The 19,421-nt window shown below is 42.8% G+C and overlaps 1 protein-coding gene across 5 annotated transcripts in view; it reads right to left on the reverse strand.

The window, feature by feature from the left end:
* The window catches only part of VEPH1 (ventricular zone expressed PH domain containing 1), a 180,597-nt gene that overhangs the window by 45,769 nt on the left and 115,407 nt on the right, over window positions 1-19,421 (reverse strand). For 3 of the 5 annotated variants that reach the window (XM_060242382.1, XM_060242381.1, XM_060242383.1), the window contains one exon: window positions 11,077-11,216. The exons of the other annotated variants lie outside the window; for them this stretch is intronic. In XM_060242382.1, coding sequence (XP_060098365.1) covers window positions 11,077-11,216 — 140 coding nt within the window. The remainder of the gene's footprint in view (window positions 1-11,076; window positions 11,217-19,421) is intronic. 5 annotated transcript variants of the gene reach the window in all.

The following is a 19,421-nucleotide window of genomic DNA, read 5'->3' on the forward strand; positions in this document are numbered from 1 at the left end:
TTTGTCTACAGAATAATCTTAAGGAACAGAGGTGCAGAAAACTTCTGTGTATTGAGAACCTGAGGCTGCTAACCAAAGGTGTGTTATGTTGCTGAAGGGTTTTTAAAATAAGTTATGTAGTTCAAGCTTTGACTCAAGAGCTCTGTTACATCCATTCAAATTTGAAAAGTGATCTGGGAAATTGGCACATAAGGTTAGGGCTGCCAAGCCCCAGGTCCGGGCAGGGAACCCCCTGCCTCAGAGGTTCCCAACCCGCTGACCCACATTGGGCCGGCGGGGGAACCTCCCCCTGCATAGCTGGTGCAATGGTGTTACCCAGATGTGACATCATCAAAATGTTGGCACGCATGCGGGGCCACTCTAGGCATTTCCAAGAAAGCTCTATGGTTTCCCTGGATGCTCTAGCCATTTGGGAAGTAAAACTCTATGGTACAATAGGTACCATAGAGTTTCAACTTCCCAAATGGCTAGAGCATCCGGGAAAACCATAGAGTTTTCCCAGAAATGCTTAGAGTGGCCCGTATCCATGCTGCCATTTTGATGACATCACTTCCAGGTGATGCCATTTCACCACTTGTGCGTGTTGTGTGCGCATAATAGGATTTGGCAACCCTACATAAGTTGAAGAGGATTTGGCAACCCTATATAAGTCGTATCACAGGGAATTTTTGGTTAGAATGGTTGTTTCACTACTTTAAAAAGTGTGAAGGGTGGGGACAAGATTGTCTGCTGACAATGACTGGGCCCATGTCACAATTTTTAAATAGCTACTTTCTCCTCCTCTAAAACGGCACTGGTGCCGTCACATTTAGTTTGGCCCTTGGGAAGAAAAGAAAGAGAACTACAGGATTTCTGAATCACCAAAACAAATATTTAGCCCTGCTATTTAACCCTCCCAAGGGAAAAAAAAACCAACTAGACTAGTTTGGCATAGGGTTAAAGTGACCCCACATTACGGCAAAAAGCAATGGAAACCTGATAGCTCTCTCAGTCATGGCATTAGCTACTAAGAAAAAAAAATCAGGCCTCAAGAATAACTTCCTTCAGAAATGAAGGACAAAGGAGAATCAGATTTGGAATTGGGGTCAAAAATACTACCCCTCACTGAAAATGTCACAACTCCACAAAAACGTAAATGGGGTCAAATTGACCCTATCATTTTTAAAGCAGAAGACACAGTTGGGAATCTATAAAACTGTTTATTTTAAAGAAAACTATCATTTTTAACTGTTACAACATTGAAACTTAACATGATAATAGTGGAACAACAAATAAGGACAATGGGAAGCAATTAGCTCAGAAGACAGCTGGCCAGGGGTCACAGGTGAACAGTTTAGTGCACAGGTGGTTATGGGTCATCTAGAGTAACTCCCCCTTGTAAAGTTGAGGTGGTCAAATCAGAGGTTTGGAAAATTTGAAGGTGAGCAGTTCAGTGCAAAGGTCAGCTCAGTGGATGGATGGGGTTATAGTCCCCTTGAAAAGTCAGGTTGACAGCATGGGACAGCTGCTTGAACAGAAGACCTCTTTTTTTAAAATTTAATTTATATCCCACCCTCCCTGCTGAAGCAGGCTCAGGGTGGCTTAGAAAACTAAGTGGCTGTTGTGGCTCAGAGTGCATTTGCCCAGATCTGGTTGCTGTGTCAACATATCCATGCCTGGTTCAGTTAGATTTAGCCACAGTGATCCATGCCTTCATTACATCCAGAATGGACTATGGCAATGTTCTCTATTTGGGGCTACTCTTGAAGAGGGTTTGGAAGCTGCAGCTAGTGCATAATGCTGAGGCTAGACTGTTGGTCAGGACGAGCTATCAGGAGCATATGCCCCTGATACTACAGCAATTACATCGGCTACCAATTTGCTCCTGACCCCATTTCATGCTGTTGGTTTTGGCCTACATGACTGAGGACTGAAGTATCTGAAGGACTGTCTTCTCCCATATGTTCTTACCTGGAAATTAAAATTGCAGGAGGATGTCCTCCTGACTGTTCCAAATGCACATTTGGCAGGTACACGAGAGCGGGCCTTTTCCATGGCAGCCCCAGAATTATGGAACAACCTCCCCAGGGAGGTGCAGCTGGTCCCCTCATTGATCTTCATGGGGGAATTGAAGAACAGTTTTATTTAGGACTGCATTTGATTGACTTAGTTTTTATTATTTGCAGTCCTAATGGGAATTCTTGAAGTGACTTTTTAAATGGGTTTTATAACTGTTGCTTTTATTATTATTTTTGTGGCAGAATTTGGGATTAAATGAGCCTGGGTCTTTCTGCTTTTCCATGGTCTGTAGGTTTTTGCTATCACTGACTTTGGTTTCTTGATTCTGAAAGCCTCTGCTCTCTAAATGCTATGCCTGTGTTGAAAAGCTAAAGTCTGGACTTTTGAATGTACCTTTGCCAAGTTCATATGCCTTCCCAGGGCTTTTTTTTTGTAGAACAATTTGCATATTAGGCCACACCCCCTGACACCAAGCCATCTGGGACTGCATTCCTGTGTGTTCCTGGTCAAAAAAAGTCCTGTGCCTTCCAGGGCCTCCATGTACCAGGTTCCTAGCCTAAACATTTGAGATTAGTACATAAGGCACTCTATTAGCTAAGAACATAGTGGGGGGGGAAACGCTATATATCTGGGTGAAAGTTCATAACTGAGCAAGTTCATACTATCTGTAAAGGGGTGGGGTCTGGTTTCTATCAAAACCCATCCCATTCCAGAGTAGCATCTTGCATTGAATCCTTTAGGTGAGCTGAAGGGTATAAGTTGTCCATTTTTCACACAGTTCAAGGCTGTTTCACCAATACCTCCTGGGAAGGTTTTGGTGAACAGTTAAAGAACATTCTTTTTGGGGGTGTTTCTAGTGCACTGAAATCCATAGGATTTATTTCATTGTCTGTACTCTGTTGGGTTTTTTTAAGCTTTAAAAATTATATGTTAGCACAAAGCAGACTGCACTGGTTTTCCTCTTTGGGATGCATTCGGTCTCTGGGCTAGTCTCACACTGATCCTTTAGACCCTTACACATTTTTATAATAGAACAAAATAGGAGTCAATTGCACCTTTAAGACCAACTTAGTTTTATTCAGAATGTAAGCTTTTGTGTGCATGCACACTTCTTCAGATGAGGAATGAGGTACAGTAAGCAGAGCCACATATAGCTGGTGGGGTTTGGAATGCCAAGTGGTACAAAGTTAAAAACCAATAGCAGAATAGTAAAATTAACAAATTCAGAAAACCTTTGATCTGGGTTGAATTAGCGTGGGAAACCATAAAACAGTAACATGTCAGAATGTGAGAATGCCTGTTAATTATTCTATTGCTAATAAACCTGGGTCAAAAAGAAGGCATTTCTTTCCCAGAAGTTTTTCCTGTCCAAGTAATTTACCTTTTATCATGTAACATAAATATATACATCATTCTAGTTTGCCATTAGGAAAAATACATTAAAATATAGTAGAAGATTGGTTTAATATATGTAATGAGATAAACAGCCAATATCCCTAGTTTGAGTATGTCATTACAAAAGCATTATTCTGATACACTATCCTAAAAGAGAAATGCATTGGAATACTGTGCATATATCACCCTACTTGTATGTAATGAGATTTAAAAAAACCCACAACATCTCTGTTCAGTCCTGGGGAGGTGATTGTTTCAAGTTTCATAATGGTTTGTAATTCAGCAATTCCCCTCTCCATTCTGTTCTTGAAGTTCTGAGAGTGGCTTTAGCATCTGTAATGAGATAAAAAACCAATATCCCTGTTCAGTCCTGGGAAGGTGTTTGTTCCAAGTTTCATAATATTTTGTAATTCAGCAATTTCTCTCTCCGTTCTGTTCTTGAAGTTCCTTTGCAGTAAAACAGCTACTTTGAGGTCACCCATTGAATGCTTTGTAAGGTTAAAGTGTTCCCCCACAGGTTTCTCAGTTCTGTAATTCCTGATGTCAGATTTGTGTCCATTTATCCTTTGGCGGAGGGTTTGTCCTGTTTGCCTTATGTAGAGAACTGAAGGGCATTGTTGGCATTTAATGGCATATATGATGTTGGAAGATGAGCAAGTGAATGAGCCTGAGATGGTGTAGTTAATGCTGTTAGGTCTAGTGATTGTGTTTTCTGGGTGTATGTGGCAGCAAAGTTGACACTTGGGTTTATTGCAAGCTCTGGTACCAGTGTCCATGCTCAGATGAGATGTTGTATTATTGTGGGTGAGGAGTTGTTTGAGTTTAGGGGGCTCTCTGTGTGCAAGAAAAGGTCTACCTCCCAGTACTTTTGAAAAACAGCTGTCACTATTCTAGAGGTTGTAAGTTGTTGATGATACGTTAAACTGTTTTCAGTTGAGAGTTGTGTGTGACCAATAGTGGTGTTTGTCTGGGTTCGTCCTGGAACAGGTTTTCTCTGGGTATCATTCTGGCTTTGTTAATCTGTTTCCTGACTTCATCAGGTGGGTACTTTAGTTCCAAAAAGGTTTGTTGTAGATCCCTCAGGTGAGAATCTCTGTCAGCAGGATTGGAGCAAATGCGGCTGTAGCAGAGCCTGGCTGTATACAATGGATTGTTTGGTAGCTGGAGGCATGCAGGTATGTTTGTCAGTCAGTAGGTTTCCGGTATAAGGTAGTGTTTATGCATCCATTGCGTATTTTAACAGTGGTGTCCAGAAAATGTATTTCTTGAGTAGACTGATTCATTGTCAGGTTGATGGTGGGGTGGAAGTCATTGAATGCCTGGTGAAATGTATCCAGGACTTCTTTACCATGTGTCCAGACTATAAAAATGTTATCAGTGTAATGCAGGTATAAGGTAGGTAGGAGTGGGTGGGAGTCTAGGAAGCGTTGCTCCAAGTCAGCCATGAAGATGTTAGCATATTGTGGGGCCATGTGGGTGCCAATGGCTGTACCATTGATCTATAGGAAAAGTTCATTGCCAAATCTGAAGTACTTATGGATGAGAGCAAAATGGCACAGTTTGGTAGCAAAGTCAGCTGTGTTTTTATCAGAGATTATATTACTTACAGCTTGTAATCCATCTTGGTGTGGGATGTTGGTAAATATTTCACATCCATGGTGGCTAAGATAGTGTTCTCTGGAAGGTTGTTCAAAGATTGTATCTTCCTCAGAAAATCTGTAGTATCATGAACATAACTGGGAGTACTGGTGGCATAGGGTCTTAGAATAGAGCCAATGTATCCAGATACCCCTTCAGTGATGGTACCTATTCCTGACACAACGGGACATCCTGGGTTGCCTGATTTGTGTATTTTGGGTATAAGATGAAAAGTACCTGGTCGAGGTTCCTGTGATGTGTCTGACAGGATCTATTCCTGAATACACAGTGGTAATTCCTTTGTAATCTTGTTTAGTTCTTTTTTATATTCCTGTGTGGGTTCTGAGTCCAGTGGTATGTAAAATGAAGTATTGAGAGTTGTCTTTGAGCGTCCTTTAGGTAGTCTGATGTGTTCATGATGACAACAGCTCCTCCTTTGTCTGCCTCTTTAATTGTAATATCCATATTGTTCCTGAGACTGTCTATGGCCTTCCTTTCAGCATGGTTGAGATTCTGCTGTGCGTGGTGTTGTTTGTTGATCACATCAGTTTGGACCCTCTGGCAAAAGCACTCAGTGCAGTGATCCAGTGTGGTATTGCAACCTTCGGGTGGAGTCCATGTGGAGTTTTTTTTTCTTGTAATGTTGCTTTGTTGGTATGATGTGGCAAGTATCCTGTTCATGGGTTGTAGGTATGGTGAATGTTCTCCAGTGGAGTGTGTGATGATATGTTGTGGTATGTTCTTCCTTGTTCCATTCATATGTATGTTGGAAATATTCCTTTAGGCGAAGACGGCGGGAAAAGGTTTCCAGGTCCCCACAGAGCTGAATCTTCTGTGTGGATTTAGTGGGGCAGAATGAAAGTTCATGTGAAAGAACTGACTCTTCTGAAGGGCTGAGTCTGTGTTGTGACAGGTTAACAATATTTTTGGAGGAGTCCTTGTAGTTGCATTTAGCAGTCTGCAGAATAGAGAGTTTTCTAATTTTTGTTTTTGTTTTAGTAGTTCCAGTTGGGAGTGGTAGATGGCTTGTCTTTTTTTGTGGAAATTTTGCCAGGTAGGTTGATTCCTTGTTGAAATGTCCAGTTCAGAGAGTTTGTCCTTGATTAGCTTCTGTTTGTGGTACAGAACACTAATTAGCTGTTTCAGTAGTTTCCTAGAAAATGTGAGGCATAACTTTTCAGCATAGTTTGTAGGATAAGTGGCTTGTAGAGGATTCTTAATTCTCAGTCTCTTAGGTATAATGTCCAGGTGTTTGCATTTTGTAAGAAAGGAAATATCAATCTGTACCTGTGCAAGTTTCTTTGTAAGGTTGATGGAGTTCCATTCCATGCGGCTTAATGTGGTGCATTCCATGTAGATAGATCCAAATAGGCAGCCGTGTTGGTCTGAAGTAGTAGAACAAAATAGGAGTCAATTGCACCTTTAAGACCAACTTAGTTTGATTCAGAACGTAAGCTTTCGTGTGCATGCACACTTCTTCAGACGAGGAATGAGGTACAGTAAGCAGAGCCACATATAGCTGGTGGGGTTTTATAATGTTTCATTTATATTATAAATCACCATAAGTTCTGCAAGGGAGAAAGACAGCTAATAAATGTTTTGATAAATAAAAACAATAAGTACCAGCAACCAACACCATGCAAGTATGCCTGGCCTGGTGGCTGGCAGCCAGAACCACAGAGTTTTTCCAGGGAGAGGTTGCTAGGGAGAGAGGGACAGAGGGAAAGCTGAAGATAGAGGGGCAGATAAAGGTAGGTTGTAGGGTTGCCCGGTCAAACTCAAGAAATTTCTGGGGACTTTGAGGGTGGAGCCGGGAAACTTTGGGGATGGAGCCAGGTTGTGACAAGCATGAGTTCTGGCCATCACATTTAAAGGGACTGCATGCCTTTTAAATGCCTTCCCTCCATTTGGAAATAATGAAGGATAGGGGCATCTTCCTTAGGGGCTCATAGAATTGGACCTCTTGGTCCAATCTTTTTGAAACTTGGAGAGGGTTTTAAGGAGAGGCACCAGACATTCAGTCTTCACCCCCCACTTTCTGATGACCCTGAAGTGGGAGGAGGGCCTCCAAACTGGGGGATCCTCTGCCCCCAACTGGGGATTGCAACTATAAGAGAATTATGGAAAAGGTTGAAGTCTGGAGAAAGGACCGTGAAAAATAACTAGAAATGCAATAAAGATATCATAAGAAAATGCTTATATATATTAATACATATTATAGAATCACTTATAAACACATCACCTCCAAATCACGATTGAGAATTCATCAATTCTAATTGTCCATCAATTCTAATCCTTGCAACACTTCATAGAGTCATAAAGTTCCAAAGTGCATCTGAGTCACAGATTCAAAATGAATGGAAGTTCTTATCCGCTTGCAAAACTTTCACAAAGTGCTAGTGTCTATTGTAAGGCTCTATCCAAAAACCTGTTGAAAGGTGCTTTGTAGTCCTTTAGAGGTGTGCCTTGTCAATTTCACATCCTCGTGTAAGTATGGGCTCACATTGAAGCCTAGTTATTTTTCACGGCCTTTTCTCCAGACTTCATCCCAACTGGGGATTGGCAACCTTAGTAGGTTGACTGGTGGGTGTGAAACAGAAGAAAGGGGAGAGGCTACTGAGGCTTTCAAGGAAGCAAAAGAGGGAATAGCGGGGGAGAGGAAAATGAAATCTCCCCCAATAGTCCTTGCAGGTCTCCCACTCATTACTATTATTTCAATATATGCTGTATTAACAGTGCCAGTAATAATTTCAGCATTTATCAACTTAGAGAAGGAAAAGTGAAACATGAGATATTAGGGAGTGGAACTAGAGATTGTATCAGTGATTCAAATTATTAGATGTATGGATTATTAGATTGTATCAGTGATTCAAATTATTAGATGTATGGCTAAGGGGAGGGACGGTGGCTCAGTGGTAGAGCATCTGCTTGGGAAGCAGAAGGTCCCAGGTTCAATCCCTGGCATCTCCAAAAAAGGGTCCAGGCAAATAGGTGTGAAAAACCTCAGTTTGAGACCCTGGAGAGCCGCTGCCAGTCTGAGAAGACAATACTGACTTTGATGGACCAAAGGTCTGATTCAGTATAAGGCAGCTTCATATGTTCATACTGAATTTGAAACTATATTTTGACTGAAAACAACAGACTGTAACAGATGTAAAAATGCCTGTTCAATTTAAAAATATACAATTTTAATGTCAAATTTACAAAGAAACATGGACTACACTGCTATTATTCTGCTATACTAGAAGCACTGATCATTTACATTAATTTTAATGTTACAAAAAAAATTCCCACTATAGGCTTTAATGCTGTTTGACTTTTTTACTATTGTCCTTCCTTCATATTAGCTTTGCTTATCTATTCCCCTTGTTGCTGATTTCCAATCATTTATAATTATTTTGCCCTGAGCTGGACAGACCAGGCTAGCCTGACCTCCTCAGACCTCAGAAGTTAATCAGAGTCAGCCCTGGCTAGTATTTGGATGGGGGACCACCAAGGAATAGCATCATGATATGGACACAAGCAATAGCAAACCACCACCTCTGAACATCTCTTGCCTTGAAAATCGTTCAGCATTGTCATAAATCAGCTTAGTCTTCAAGGCAAGGTCATCTTTGTATTTGCTTAGTGCATTTCTTTTTCATTGAAGCCTCAAAGAATACTTTCTTTTAACATTCCCTCTTTTTTGGGGGGGAGGGGGGATTGGCAATGAGATTCCAGTGTGTAAATGGGATGGAGGTAACACAGCATAGTTCAAGGGCTATACCAAAGATTACATTGCCAAAAAAAGCAGTGTATTTGAAAAGTCTTTGATGTGGTTATTTTTTTTATACCAAGACAGTGGTACTTGTGAGGAATAATGATATGTCATCTCCAAGCAGCAAAGAGATCAACTATTACCTACCAACCTTCCTAAATGGCACCCTGGCATCATGATCTCTCATCTGTTCCTGAATTGGGATCTTCATGAACAAAATTAATCTTGACAGCACTGAAATGGGGCTAGATTCCTGGAACAAGGAGCATATTGAGTCTCTGGTGGTATGCTACTATATTTCCCATTAGTGGAAATGAAATAGTGAAACTGAGCCATGTCTTGTGGTCCATTTGAGCTGTCTGTTATTCAAAGCGTATTTAGACTATTGTGTCAGTAGGAGTCAAAATACCATGAGGGCTGGATTCCTCACATGATAAAAGGAAAAAAACATCCACCAAGAACATGGACTTTGTGTTCACATTCTTTGGACTACTGTAGCCTACACATGAAGCAATCTCACTAATCCTTCCCTTCTTTAATATAAGATGTTGCAAAATATTTTAAAAGAAAACCATAGAACAGCATAGTTAAAGAAATGTTAAACAGCAGGGCTTTAAAAATATTTTTTTTAGCAGGAACTCCTTTGCATATTAGGTCACACTGCCCTGATGTAGCCAATCTTCCTGGAGCTTACAGTAGGCCCTGTACTAAGAGCCCTATAAGCTCGGTGGATTGGCAACATTAGGGGTGTATCGTCTAATATGCAAAGGAGTTCCTGCTACAAAAAAAGCCCAGCGTGAGTATTTATAGAAAATCTCTGTGATTCCAATCCTGAATCCAAGCCTAGTACCAATGTGAAGCCAGCCTCCTATAAGCCATGGCTTGCATGTCAGGGGTCAGGCTCAGAAACATAAGTTCCCTCCACAGATCAAATTCCTCCTTCAGCATTACCACAGTTTAGAGTAATATTCTATCTTAATGGTAACCAGGTTGTCTCATAAACACAATTTGCTGAACTGCTTTAATTGTTTTCAAACGCTGGTTTTACAAGGAAACCATGGTTAGCCATAGTTTGATGTACACTGGCACTAACTTTGGTTAGCATTTACTATGGGGTTATGTCAGTGTACATGTAACTTAGTCACTGTTATCCATGAATTAATGGAAGAGAGGAGGGAATCTGAAGAAGGGAGGATGAAAGGGGAGGGACTGCATGTTCCTGAGACCGGCTTCTGATTTATCAGCAATAGTTTCCAGTGAGCCAGCCTGACATCCACACCAAGTCACAGAACTGCTTGATCAGCCTGAAAGGCAACTTTGAAAATAATTTGTATTATATCTGTTAGCACTAACGTTTATTTTATTTAGATCTGTTAGTATAAAAAAGTGAATGTTAAACAGAAATCATTCGTTCATTCGATTTTAATACCATCAAATGACCAGCACAAATCAGAACAAATTAACAAAAGCTAAAAGACAAAGCTAAAATACTTACAAAATAATTCAAGTATCACTTAAAATAACAGTAACCAAAAACTCAGATTTAATTGAATTAATAATTAGCTTCAGCAGTGCATTAAGAGCAATGTTTATATCCCATTGACGTTGCTGCAGCAAAATTCCCTTGTAGGTCTTCATCCTAACCAGGATAAATATATTTGTTTTCTGCTAATACCTATGGGACCCTTTCTTCCAGATAACCAATCATGTAGGCAGGTTGAGTTCTTAATGTTAATGCCTGTGATCCCAAGATTCAGCTCTCCTTTGTTTACAAGGCCAAAGAAAAGCACCCCCTGCACTAGAAATCTCTGAAACAGCCAGAGTTGTGGGTCCCAGCCAACATAACTTTTGGCTGCATTAAAAATCTGGTAGAAACCAAATAAATGGGAGCTGGACTTGCAAGACATCCTTGCTGGCCTTTTCATTTCATGTATGTATAAGTAAATGAAAGAGCATTGCCATCACATCTCTACAGCTAAAACAAATGGAATAACCCAAGGGTTTTTATATAGCAGAAATGCACAGGAATGCAGTTCTGGCTAGTTTGGCATCAGGGGCTGTGGCCTGATATGCAAATGAGTTCCTGCTGGGCTTTTTCTACAACCCCACTCCCCCTGGAATTACCCAACCCCAGTTCAACTCCTCACCTCCCAACACAGATACAAACACTTGCGAAAACAATGATAGAGTTCTGTCTCTCCCAAACAGATTATGATTAAAGCACTGGCTTTGATTCACAGAGTGACATGATCAAGGTGCCACCATTTATATATTCATATTTCACACACCTGCTGAAAGAGAAACATGATATGGATCCAAAGCTGAGGCTGTCGGCTGATGAGAATAAAGCTGGATTTACTGTACAAGCAGTAATGGCCTTTCAGGGGGCAGCTGAAGAACAGCTTTGCTACAGAACTTCTAACAGTATCTAGAAACAAATGCACATATTAATAACATCAGCTTCTTTAGAATATACCAGACTAGTCATTATACTTTCATATTAAACTATATGCAGTCTACCTGGTACCATACGTCTACTGTACATGCATAACATGCTAATTTATATGTGGAACAGATGATTCCCACATATACAGCTGCAGGGGATATTTTGCTGTCAAAGGCAATGTCATGGATTTGAACCTGCAATATTCCAGTTGCCTAACAGGAAATATTCATAAATGCACAGATACTTCCATATGGATTTTTTTTAAAAGCCCAATATGTTCTTAGAAACCTCTCATGGAATTTCTGGGCTACAGTTGCAGGAGGAGGCAAGAAAGTTGTTTCCACCAATGCTCAATTTCCACCAATGTTCTATTCGCCTTTGTCCTATACTTGCTAAAGAATAACAGTTTTTGGACTTTAGAAGTTTATTGCTGTATACCAGCAAAATAATTTCCTCTGCTTTACAGTAACATCAACAATGAGGATGTCTTCTTCTTAATTACAGTTTTTACAAATAAAAGGCATAAACAGACAGCCACCACACACTAAAAGGGAAGCCTAAGTTACAGTGTGATTTTATTACAGCCACCAAAAATTTAGCCACATGCAAAGTTAATTGTTTTTCAGAAATTTCATAACTGAATTGATTTTTCCATTGCTTAAGGGGGTCTCTGTCCCTCTAGAAGCTAAGTCTTCTTGGTTTCTCAGAAATGTCTGCTAGATACTCATAGTAACCTTATCTAAATTTCTAATCTTTCAAATCATGGCGAATATGTCAAAACATATAGCCATTTCCCATCGTTCTTTTTTGGTCCCAAAGGATAACTGGTCTGTTCTGGAGTAACTCATAGAATTTGTGTTTGTATAGAATGTCCCAGGCAGTAAACCATCCACCAGTACTCCACCACAAGCCTGAATCTGAGACTACAACCAGCATACCCAAATCTTGTCATTGCTGCTGTGCCAAGGAGCACTAGGTCTTATATTACTCGTATTTAAAGATTTGAGCAATATACACTGTAAACATTGTGCCATTTTTTGTTTTTTAGTAGATGTATGTCTGGTGTCTCAAAAAGAACAGGTCTTCATTTAGACACTTTAGGTGACTATGCTCTCAAATGAGTTCCCCATCACATGCTTACATTTAGGGCTAAGTTCCTTTGTCAAATATGGACACCCGCATGCCTATATTCCAACCAGCTTTGAGGTTTCTATGGCTCATTTACATTTTTAACTAACACAAAATGTAAAACAGCCAAGCCTTCAGCGTACACCATCTGTTACTTTCATTACAAAATTATTTTTGCATTCTATTTACAGTCAGAAGTCTGCTTATTAAAATACGTGTGCACAGTAAGCCACTTTACACCGTTGATCATTGTCAGCGGTGAGTTCCTTGATTAGAAGCTCTCCAGCTTATGCCAACGAAAACACACTTTGGGGTTTAAAATGCATCCTTCGGTGTTGAGGTTTTCCTCTAAGACATGCATCAATAATCATCAACGGCCAGAGGATATATTACTTTAACTCATTGCAAAGAAAAGTTTTCCATTTATGAGCCACACTGAAGTTGAATAGAGGTACAGAGAGATGCATAAAACATGCTATCTACTTCATGATATTAACTCCACAATGTCCATCATAAAAGGGAAACCAAATTGGCCACAAGTGCAGAATCCCTGAGCTAGAAACTATTAAATTTTAAAACCATGCTTTAAAAAAAATACAGGATTACTTTTAAAATATAGATACCTAACAGCACAAAACATTTACTGCTCAATTGCACTTCTCTTTTGATTTACAAGGTTAATATACAGCTGTTGGTTGAATGCAAAGGTGCCTCTCTGCAAAGGAAAAGGCACCTCCACGCACATTAGCAGATATGTTTATGTTTGAGATTTCAATAGATTTCCCACTCAAGCTCCAGCCACCTGACCTGGTTCTCAAAGACAGAACACCAGTATCTGTCCTAGTGTTTCTGCTGCCAATTCTAAGTCTTTGCACAGGCCAGTGCCAGGTTTTGCCAGTCCCCACCATCAGGTGAGCTACAAAGAGTGCTTTTAAGACTAGCAACGTTTTAGTGAAGGTATGAGCTTTTTGCCTTGCTACAGAGAGAGAGAGAGTTTTGTTGGGCTTGTAACTGGGTTCCCCTCCTCGTTTTCACTGTACTCATGCCCTCCAGTCTTTCTCAATAGGAAAGTATGTGAACTACTTAAAAGAGAAATGTCAGCATTAGGCTGAAAGCTGGTTCCACCCCAGGTTTACCCAGCAATTTTCCTTAATTTTTCTTTCACATTTTCCTTTGATTGGGGGTCTTGAATTTAGACTTCCCAGATAGTAGGCTGACGCTCACCACTGTACATGGCTGTCTCTCTGTTCTTGCAGTTGTTTTTTGGGGGAAGTTGTATTTGTTTTTAGTTGTCATTTTTCTGGGGGAAATTATAGTTTTGTAGACAAGCACATAGCCCTCAGTCTGTGCCATGGTGCCTTCACATGTTCTTGACAAGTACATGAAGCAACGTCTGTACAAAAGCTCACAATGCCCAGCTGTTTCATGTTCCTCTGGGTCTTAGGCGCAAAGCATTGACTATGAGATGTCTGTGATGAATGTCAATGAATCAAAAGTAGGTTTGCAGCTTACAGAACAGCACATATTCTGTAATACCTGAACAGCACATATTCAAGACTGGTACAGCACAGACATTGCAGGTTTTGATGCAATAATTCATAGCAAGAGGTGACATTTGTTCAAGACTGTAAAACAAAATATTGCCTGCAGGCTAATATTTTAAGCATGTTTTATTTTAAGCAAAAAAAATTCTTTTAATTGTGTGTCTGTGCCCTTTATAAAGTTTATATGTCCACTACCTGGCATTCCATTTTATGATACAAATGGCTCAGCCCGACAAGGTCTCATATATGTCAAATCTGGCCCTCATGAGTTCGACACCCCTGTGCTATGCCATTAAGAAACGACAGCTGCTACAGTAATTGCCAGCCTGCAGTCTGCTAAAAAAGGTCATTTTTTTTTATAATAGTCTAGTCTTTCTTTCTTCCTTTCCTTGCAGTGAATTTAGCCAGATACTGCAAAGCAGTAGTTAGGGTACAGTGACAAGAAGGGGGTGAGAGTCAATATTTCTCCATAATCTAGCCAAGCAGGGCTCTTTTTTTGAGCAGGAACACACAAGAATGCAGTTTCAGCTGGCTTGACCAGGGCTCCTGCTCAAAAAAGGTTTCCAGCATGGAGAAGGCACTAGGCACCCACACGCTCCCAGACCACATGCCCTGTCCTCTCTGCTGCCTCCAGTCTCCAACCGGCTTGTGAAGTAGGCTTCCCAACCCTCCCGCCCTGGTGGGGGACCCCAGGATTTCCACCCTCTTCCCCCGCTCCCCAAAAAAACAGAAGTGGGGGGAGGGGGGAAACGGCGCCGGGGAGCATGGCGAGCCGCCCCATCCCGGAGCAGGCGAGGCCGCCGCGCCGCTGCCGCCCCTCCCTGCCCACCGCAGCTGCTCCTCCGAGATGGGCCCAGGCTGAGCCCATCTCGGAGTAGCAGCCAAGAGGCGGCAGCAGCGCAGGCAAAACCAGAGAAGAGAAGGGCGGAGGCAGGCCAGGAGCATGGCGAGCTGCGAATCCGGGCCCTTCTAGGACCCGGACTCGCGGCTCACTATGCCCCCGGCCCACCTCCACCCCCTCTCCGATTCCACCCCAGAGGCGGAGCGGGCGAGGCCGCCGCACCACTGCCGCCTCTTCTCCGCAGCCATGGCGAGCGGAGAAGAAGCGGCAGCGGCGCAGCGGCGTCGCCCGCTCCGAGACGGGGCGGCTCGCCACGCTCCCCAGTGCCGTTTCCCCCCTTCCCCTAGCTCCACCCCAGTGTCTCCTGGCTCCACCCACAAAGTCTCCTGGCTCCACCCCCAAAGTCCCCAGATATTTCTGGGGTTGGACTTGGCAACCCTATTGTGAAGAGAGCAAGAGATGTGGAGCCGCCCATGAGTGCCCCCTCCCAGGAGAAGCTGGATGTGCTGCTGCCTGCTCTGCCACATGTGGCTCTTTCTCTCTGGCCAGGTTTTTTTTTGGGGGGGGGACAAGGTATCCCATTGAGCTGTGTGAGAACACCCATCCATGAAATGCAGCTGATGACACTGTACTGTTCTGTGTCAATATGTGGAAAGTAATGTGCTAAATGGGTGATGTCACTTCCAGTGACATCAGAGGGTGTATCCTAATATGCAAATGAGTTCCTGCTGCAAGCAAGAAAAGGTTGCTTGCCCCCTTCCTCCACCCTTTACAGGCATGGTAATGGAACATTTATCTGTTTTAGGGTTATACACATGGAATAGAAGTAAGACCTCTCATTCAGGCACTGGATTGTTATCATTATTATTTAATTGGCAGAAGATCTACTAGTCCTTTGTAAAGGTATTTTGCTATGTGACAAATGAGGTACTCTTTTAAATATCTGTTATATATGTGAATCCATGCTAGGTTTCAGGGTTGCTAGTTCTTGCCACACTCACTGAAGCCTTTAGAACTGAACTTGGGGACATTGAAACAATGGGAAGCAGGATCTAAATCTCTGCTTCCTTGGACCAATCGCCAGCCCCCTGCTGGTTCAAATGAGCCAATGACATTCTAGCACGGGAACAAGTTCTGTATATATTGACCCTGTTGGCCCAGTTCTCCAGTCTTAGTTTAACCATTGCTATGCTGTATCACTAATAAAGAGCTCTGATCACTATGCAACGAGTCTCCTGATACATCAAACCCAGTACGTTACAATATCCTTAAAAGTTAGATTTATAACAAATATCATAACCCAGTCTTTCTCCCCAATGGGGACCCAAAGTTGCATTTTCCTTCCCAAATCCCACTCTTGTTGGGTGATTGTGGGACAGTTGCATACTCTCAGCCTAACCTACTTTGCTATGAGGATAAAATGGAGGAGAGAAGAACAATATAAGCCACTCTGTGTTCCCACTGGGGACTAAGGCGGAGTATAAATAAATAAAAGATGGACAGACAGGCCAATTCTTTTACTACTACAGATTCTTTGTAACAGCAAGCCAAGTGATTTGTTTTGTTATGATATTTGGTTTGGATTGGGGTTGTATGGAGGGGCCCCGGTGGAATCTTTGTCTGGGGGTCCATGGTGGCTCTTAGCATCCCTGCCACCAGGAATACTGATGCTTGGTGCACTGCCGATATGTCCTTCTCCAGAAGTACTGGGCAGCATGTGCAGCTGGGAGCACAGGTGACAAACCAGGCAGTAGAAGGGTGTAGGTGCAAACATCATTCAGAGGAAATATGTGTGTAGGTAGTCAGCAGCAATGGGCCCTGCTAAAATCCATGGGCTCTGGCAGCTGTCCCACCTCATGGTATGCTGATTCTGGCTAAAGGCATCAGATTCTCCAAACATGGGTGTTCACTTGTAAAAACTGGTAGTCCCACTGATTAACTCAGATACCTAGGGAGCAAGGAAGGACTCTTAGCTACTTTGGCTCCTAGGAGGCAGGGGTGCAGGGGTTAGGTGAAGGGTGAAGGTAGCTGACTTCCACCCCCAACCACCTTATCACAATCACCTTACTAAGCCTCACTGTAGAGCTGTCCACACCTGAGCCATGAGGAAATTCATAGGGCAAGGAACCACAAATCTGAACCGTTTGTGGGATCTATGCACTTTACATTCCAAAGAGTCTCTCAATCATTGTATAATCCTTTTTCCTTGCTGGATTCCATTCCTTCTGTCTGTGGCTTTGACCCTTAGGAAGCTCATGTGGCTAGCTGCTAGCACGATAATCAAATGTGTATGTGATCATTGCCCACAAAATATAATTGTTTTCAGCACTCTCCCTCACCACTTAAAAGACGGAATGCAAAATGCCGATCATAGCTTTGATTAAACTTCATTTGATAATATTCAAAAATCTAGCCAAGATGGAACTGTTAACTCTATAATATGTTTGGCTATGGGAAAAAATAAAATAAAATAAAATGTCTTTGGTGTTAAGGATCAAGACAGGAAATTGGATTAAATGGCCTTCAAGGTCCTTCCATTCCTCAGTTTCTGGGTCCCATTTATAAATGCAGATAACCTCAGTGTTTCATATCCTTTAAATAACAGATTAATGCAAAAATGACTTTTTCATTAAACCAGCTCACTTCCTAAAAACCTTTACGTCAGTGTTTCTCAAATTCAGTTGGAACTAGGCTTACTATTCCCAAGGCTCAAAGATGGCACCGTGGTACAACACGGATTTGCGATTGATGAAACAGAGGCTTAGACGACTGGAGAGGTAGTGGCAGCAGATTCACGACGAAACAACCAGAACATCTTACAGAGAGTATATGAGATGCTATGAGATGGCAGTCAAGGCCACAAAGAAAGCTTACTTTGCGGCCAAGATTGCATCCGCGAACTCATGCCCGGCCCAATTATTTAGTATTATTCGGGCTCTTACAACTCTGCCACAAGGCAGACCAAATCATAGAGAATTGGAGATTGGCTGTGAGGCTTTTGCAACATTTTTCGTGGATAAAGTCTCGTTGCTCCGCCGTGACCTCCCTGCCACAATTGAAACAGTATGTGAGCTCAAAGCCCCGTGCCTGTTTTCTGGATCAGCTCTAGACAGTTTTAGAACACTCAGCTTGGAGGAAGTTGACAGAATCCTCACAACTGTACGCCCAACAACGTGATTTGGACCCTTGCCCATCCTGGCTGATTAAAGCATGCCGGAAGGAGCTTCAATATCCTGTGCGGGATATTATAAATAGGTCCCTCTCGGATGGACTTTTTCCAAGGCCTCTCAAAGAGGCAATAGTCCATCCCCTCTTGAAAAAACCAACACTAGATCCGGCTGAATTGGCACACTACCGGCTGGTCTCGAACTTACCCTTTTTGGGTAAAATTATCGAGAAGGCAGTAGCGCTGCAGTTGCAGAGCTTTCTGGAGGACGCTTCCGTCCTAGACCCACACCAGTCCGGCTTTCGCCTGGGCCATGGGATGGAGATGGTCCTGGTCGCCTTAGTGGATGATCTCCAGTGACAACTGGATCGAGGCAGGTCAGCAGTACTGTTGTTGTTGGACCTGTTGGCAGCGTTCGACATGGTCAACCATCAGTTGCTGGTTCACCGCCTCGCCGACGCAGGGTTTCAGGGGTCAGCCTTGCAATGGCTTTCCTCTGTGGTCAGGGACAAAGGGTGGCGATTGGGGGACAATCGTCCAAGAGACATCCGCTTAATTGTGGGGTGCCTCAGGGGGTGATGCTCTCCCCGATGCTGTTTAATATCTATATGCGGCCCCTTGCCCAGATTGTCCAGTTTGTTTTGGACTGGGTTGCTATCAGTATGCTGATGACACCCAGATCTATCTGCTTATGGATGGCCGGCCCACCTCTGCCCCAGAAAACCCGGCCCTAGCGCTACAAGCCATGGCAGGGTGGCTCAGACTGAGTCATCTGAACCTGAATCCAATGAAAACAGAAGTCCTTTGTCTGAGCCGTGGTGGCCTAGGAAGGAAAATTTCTCTACGAGCCTTTGATGGGGCGCCACTGATACCCCAAAGTCAAAAGCTTGGGGGTGCTAATGGAGCCCACATTAGTTATGGGGGCCCAGATAGCAGCCACTGTGAGATCTGCCTTTTTCCACCTTAGGCGGGCACGACAGTTGGTCCCCTTCCTAGAGCACAGCGACTTAGCAACAGTGATTCATGCAACGGTCACCTCGAGACTAGACTACTGCAATGCCCTCTACATGGGGCTGCCCATGTCCCAAATCCGGAAACTGCAGCTGGTGCAGAATATGGCAGCGAGGATGTTATTGGGCCTCCCTATGCGAGACCATATACAGCCGGGGCTGTAGAGACTGCACTGGCTGCCAATAATATTCCGGATTCGCTACAAGGTGCTGGTCATTACCTTTAAAGCCCTATATGGCCAAGGATCTGTCTACCTTAGGGATCGTCTTTCCCCACATATTCCCCAGAGGGTACTCAGATCTGGATCACAAAACCTACTAGCAATCCCCGGGCCGAGGGAGGCGAGATTGAAGGCTACTAGAGAAAGAGCTTTCTCTATTGCGGCCCCCCACTGGTGGAACCAACTTCCAGAAGATGTTAGAGCCTTGTGGGACCTTGCCCAGTTCCGCAAGGCCTGCAAAACAACATTATTTCGAATGGCCTTCAACCAAAGTACA

Source organism: Heteronotia binoei, chromosome 6, assembly GCF_032191835.1.
Source record: "Heteronotia binoei isolate CCM8104 ecotype False Entrance Well chromosome 6, APGP_CSIRO_Hbin_v1, whole genome shotgun sequence".
NCBI lineage: Eukaryota > Metazoa > Chordata > Lepidosauria > Squamata > Gekkonidae > Heteronotia > Heteronotia binoei.